General features: G+C 33.7%; 1 protein-coding gene across 1 annotated transcript; it reads right to left on the bottom strand.

The window, feature by feature from the left end:
- Window positions 1-486: 486 nt before the first annotated feature.
- On the bottom strand, window positions 487-1,564 carry LOC130640665 (uncharacterized). Its single transcript, XM_057447183.1, has 3 exons — window positions 1,535-1,564; window positions 1,335-1,456; window positions 487-1,227 (listed from the first exon to the last, which is right to left on the bottom strand). Exons 2-3 carry the CDS (start codon window positions 1,453-1,455, stop codon window positions 605-607), a joined length of 744 nt encoding a protein of 247 aa, XP_057303166.1. The 5' UTR covers window position 1,456; window positions 1,535-1,564; the 3' UTR covers window positions 487-604.
- Between the last annotated feature and the right edge of the window lie 1,400 nt (window positions 1,565-2,964).

Genomic DNA, 2,964 nt, shown 5'->3' with positions numbered 1-2,964 from the left:
AGAAGAGTGCCTCTCTAAGATAGATTTAAAAATAAGGGGTATGGTAGACGTTAATGAAAGAATTCAAGGAGAAGTATGACAATTTTCTAAGGACTTTAAGCATCACCTTATCAGCTGAGGAAAAGGATTAAAAGTGACTATGAAAACAGTACAACCAGAAAACACCCTGTAATATCATAGGTAATTTGCCAGCAAATAAGAAAATAATTTCATTAGCAGGTGTTTCCTAGAATTTATCGAGCTGTGTTCTAGTTTACTATCTATAGAAATTGAAAATTTTTTTCATTAAAACTTAATTTTTGCTACAAACTTGGGTAGTTGAGGCATAATTTTATTTTGGACTAAATTTAAAACCATTCCAAAACTTTTTGTCACATTATTTTTGGATTTAACAATTTGTGCTTTCCTGTCGTAACAATGTAGTTAGTTTGTTACCAGGATAATAAAAGACAACGACGATGAGCCAACAGTAAGGGAACCAAAATAGTCGACATACAGAAACATTTTTTATTAAATGCGTATAGAAACATAGCATTTGGAATATGCAATATTTAATTCTTTATCCAACCCCTAACAAAAGTTTACAGGGCAATTTTTTTGGCATTTAGTATGGCTTGTATCGTCTAAGTTTGTTGTAGTGACATCGGTAGCTACTTTTTCGGTAGATAGATTTTCCGCAATAGCCGTACAATTTTTTGCTGTAACATCGACGTCGGTAACAGAAATGTGTTCGCTTGTGACAAACACCATAACCACAGATTCTATACCATTTTTTCAAATAGCATCGACGCTTCCAACAGAAATGAGTGTGTTTATTGCAAACACCATATCCACAAATTGCGTACCATCTCTTTGAGTAACATCTACGTCTCCAACAGAATTGAGTGTGTTTATTGCAAACACCATATCCACAGATTTTGTACCATCTCTTGGCGTAGCATTTACGTCTCCAACAGAATTGAGTATGTTTGTTACATACTTTATATCCACAGATTCTGTACCATCTCTTTGAGTAGCATCTTCTCTTCCAGCAAAACTGAGTACGTCTGTTACAAACACCGTAGCCACAGATACGGTAATACTTCTTTGCATAGACACGTCTTCGGAAACAGAAGTGACTTCTGATGTTGTAGATGTATTTTCCGCAATATCGATAGTATTTTCTGCTGTAAAGTTTGTTTTGGTAGCAATAGTGGGTTGCAGAGCTATAGCGTTTATATGGTCCACCTAAGAAAATAAAAATAATACAAGGAACTTCTTCATAAATATGTAATTCCTGTATTCTTCACACCAATGAGGCTGTACCATAAAAAAAATGCAAACGAAAAACTTACATCTTCTGTAGTAAGTAGGATCTTCAAGATCAGTCACTTCGCTGGTTTTGTCTTGTTCTACTTCTTCTGCAAGCGCCAAAGCGCTAATGCAAATCAATGCAAGAGCGATATACAGCTTCATCCTAAATAAAAAATGTCATATAATACTAATAAGCTTTGCGTCACAATGTATTCTAACTAAAACTAGTAGAGGTGCCTACTTGGTATTTAGCTGTCTTTGTTGCTACCCTTTGGTAATTAATGAACAACTGTGCAAAATTTACCCTATTTATACCTTTTTAAAAACTGCATAATCAGGTAATGCTGTAATTAATTTATTGAAATATTTACCACTAACTATATATCCACGTGCTTTAATATGGCTATCAAGACCGCGGAGGACTTCTAGACGTGCTTTAACCCATTAATACCCATTGTTAAGGAAGAGAACAAGTGGACAATGACGTTGGAATATTTCGAAGGAAGTGATTCGTTGATGACTATTAAGTCTTTACAGTATTTACTATCCGTATTCCTCTTGTATCACTATCATTGTCTTAGCTAAATAACTGAGAACACATTTAACCGAAATGGAAATAAGGTTTTTGATTACCTATACTTTTTTTCTCTTATTATTTTGGGGACCAAAAAAATTCGTGGCATCATAACGCAATTAAAAAAACCATGTGCACTTCCCACGTTTGGTTGCAGTAAACTTGAGAGCTTTTACATATTGTTCTGTTTAGTACGTGATAAGTAGATTCTCTCGGTCATTATTACACCAAAAGTATGTAGTTGTAGTTATAAATCCTGGACAAATTGAAACAAAGTAATAGCGGTGTTACTACGTTTAATTCACCTATTTTGTGGTGTAAGGAAAACGGCCATTTATAATACCTTGTGTCATGCCTCCATGTTAATAGTGAATTTAAAAGAGTGAGTAAAAACACGAAAAATTTTTGGCGTTCGTCTGAGGTGTATTTTCACATGTTAAGCCTGGAATTTTTGTTATTTTTTTCTTGTATTTAGAGCGGTAAGCACAACTGATTTTTGGTTTTTAGCAACTGCTTTCTAAAAACACGAAGTCTGTTATGGATCATTTTTCTGTGAAAAAATGAAAAGCCTGAAGTTCTAATATAAGCAGTGGTTTAAACAATATTTTGGGAGAAGGATTATATGGAGTAATTGTCTAGATAATATCAAAGGGCGTAGTCTATAGCTATTTCCTCCGCATAGAGTTAAGTTGCCTTCGTTCTATAAATACTGATGATTATTGCAAAAAAAATATGCAATAGGTTTAGCGCCATGAAAAGGAGTACAACCTATATGAAAGAATAAATCTGATACTCAATAATGATTCTACTATAGTTGAAACATTGGTAAGTTTTATTGTCAGAATACCTGCTCTTTCTGTTAATCAATGGGATGGTAAACCATCTGTCTCTTATTTACACCACAACACGAAAATACTAGGATAGATTTGAATTTAACATGAAGTTTCAATTGTAGCAGAACGTACATTAGAACAAAATTAAGAGATAGAAAAGTGGTGAGAGTGTAAAAAAAACAATTAACAATGTTAAAGGAATGCAAGCTGTGCAGCTTAAAAAAACTGGCATACTTTCTTAAATTTAAAACGATCAGGAAAAAC

Source organism: Hydractinia symbiolongicarpus, chromosome 4, assembly GCF_029227915.1.
Source record: "Hydractinia symbiolongicarpus strain clone_291-10 chromosome 4, HSymV2.1, whole genome shotgun sequence".
In the NCBI taxonomy this organism is placed as follows: Eukaryota; Metazoa; Cnidaria; class Hydrozoa; order Anthoathecata; family Hydractiniidae; genus Hydractinia; species Hydractinia symbiolongicarpus.
Note: the sequence above shows the minus strand (reverse complement) of the source record. Positions and strands in the feature narration are given on the sequence as shown.

Bases quoted from the DNA above. Each gene is read 5' to 3' on its own strand.
- LOC130640665 (XM_057447183.1), bottom strand. From the start codon at position 1,455: ATGAAGCTGTATATCGCTCTTGCATTGATTTGCATTAGCGCTTTGGCG. The intron at 1,228-1,334 runs GTAAGTTTTTCG...TTATTTTCTTAG, and splicing joins TCCTACTTACTACAGAAGAT to GTGGACCATATAAACGCTAT.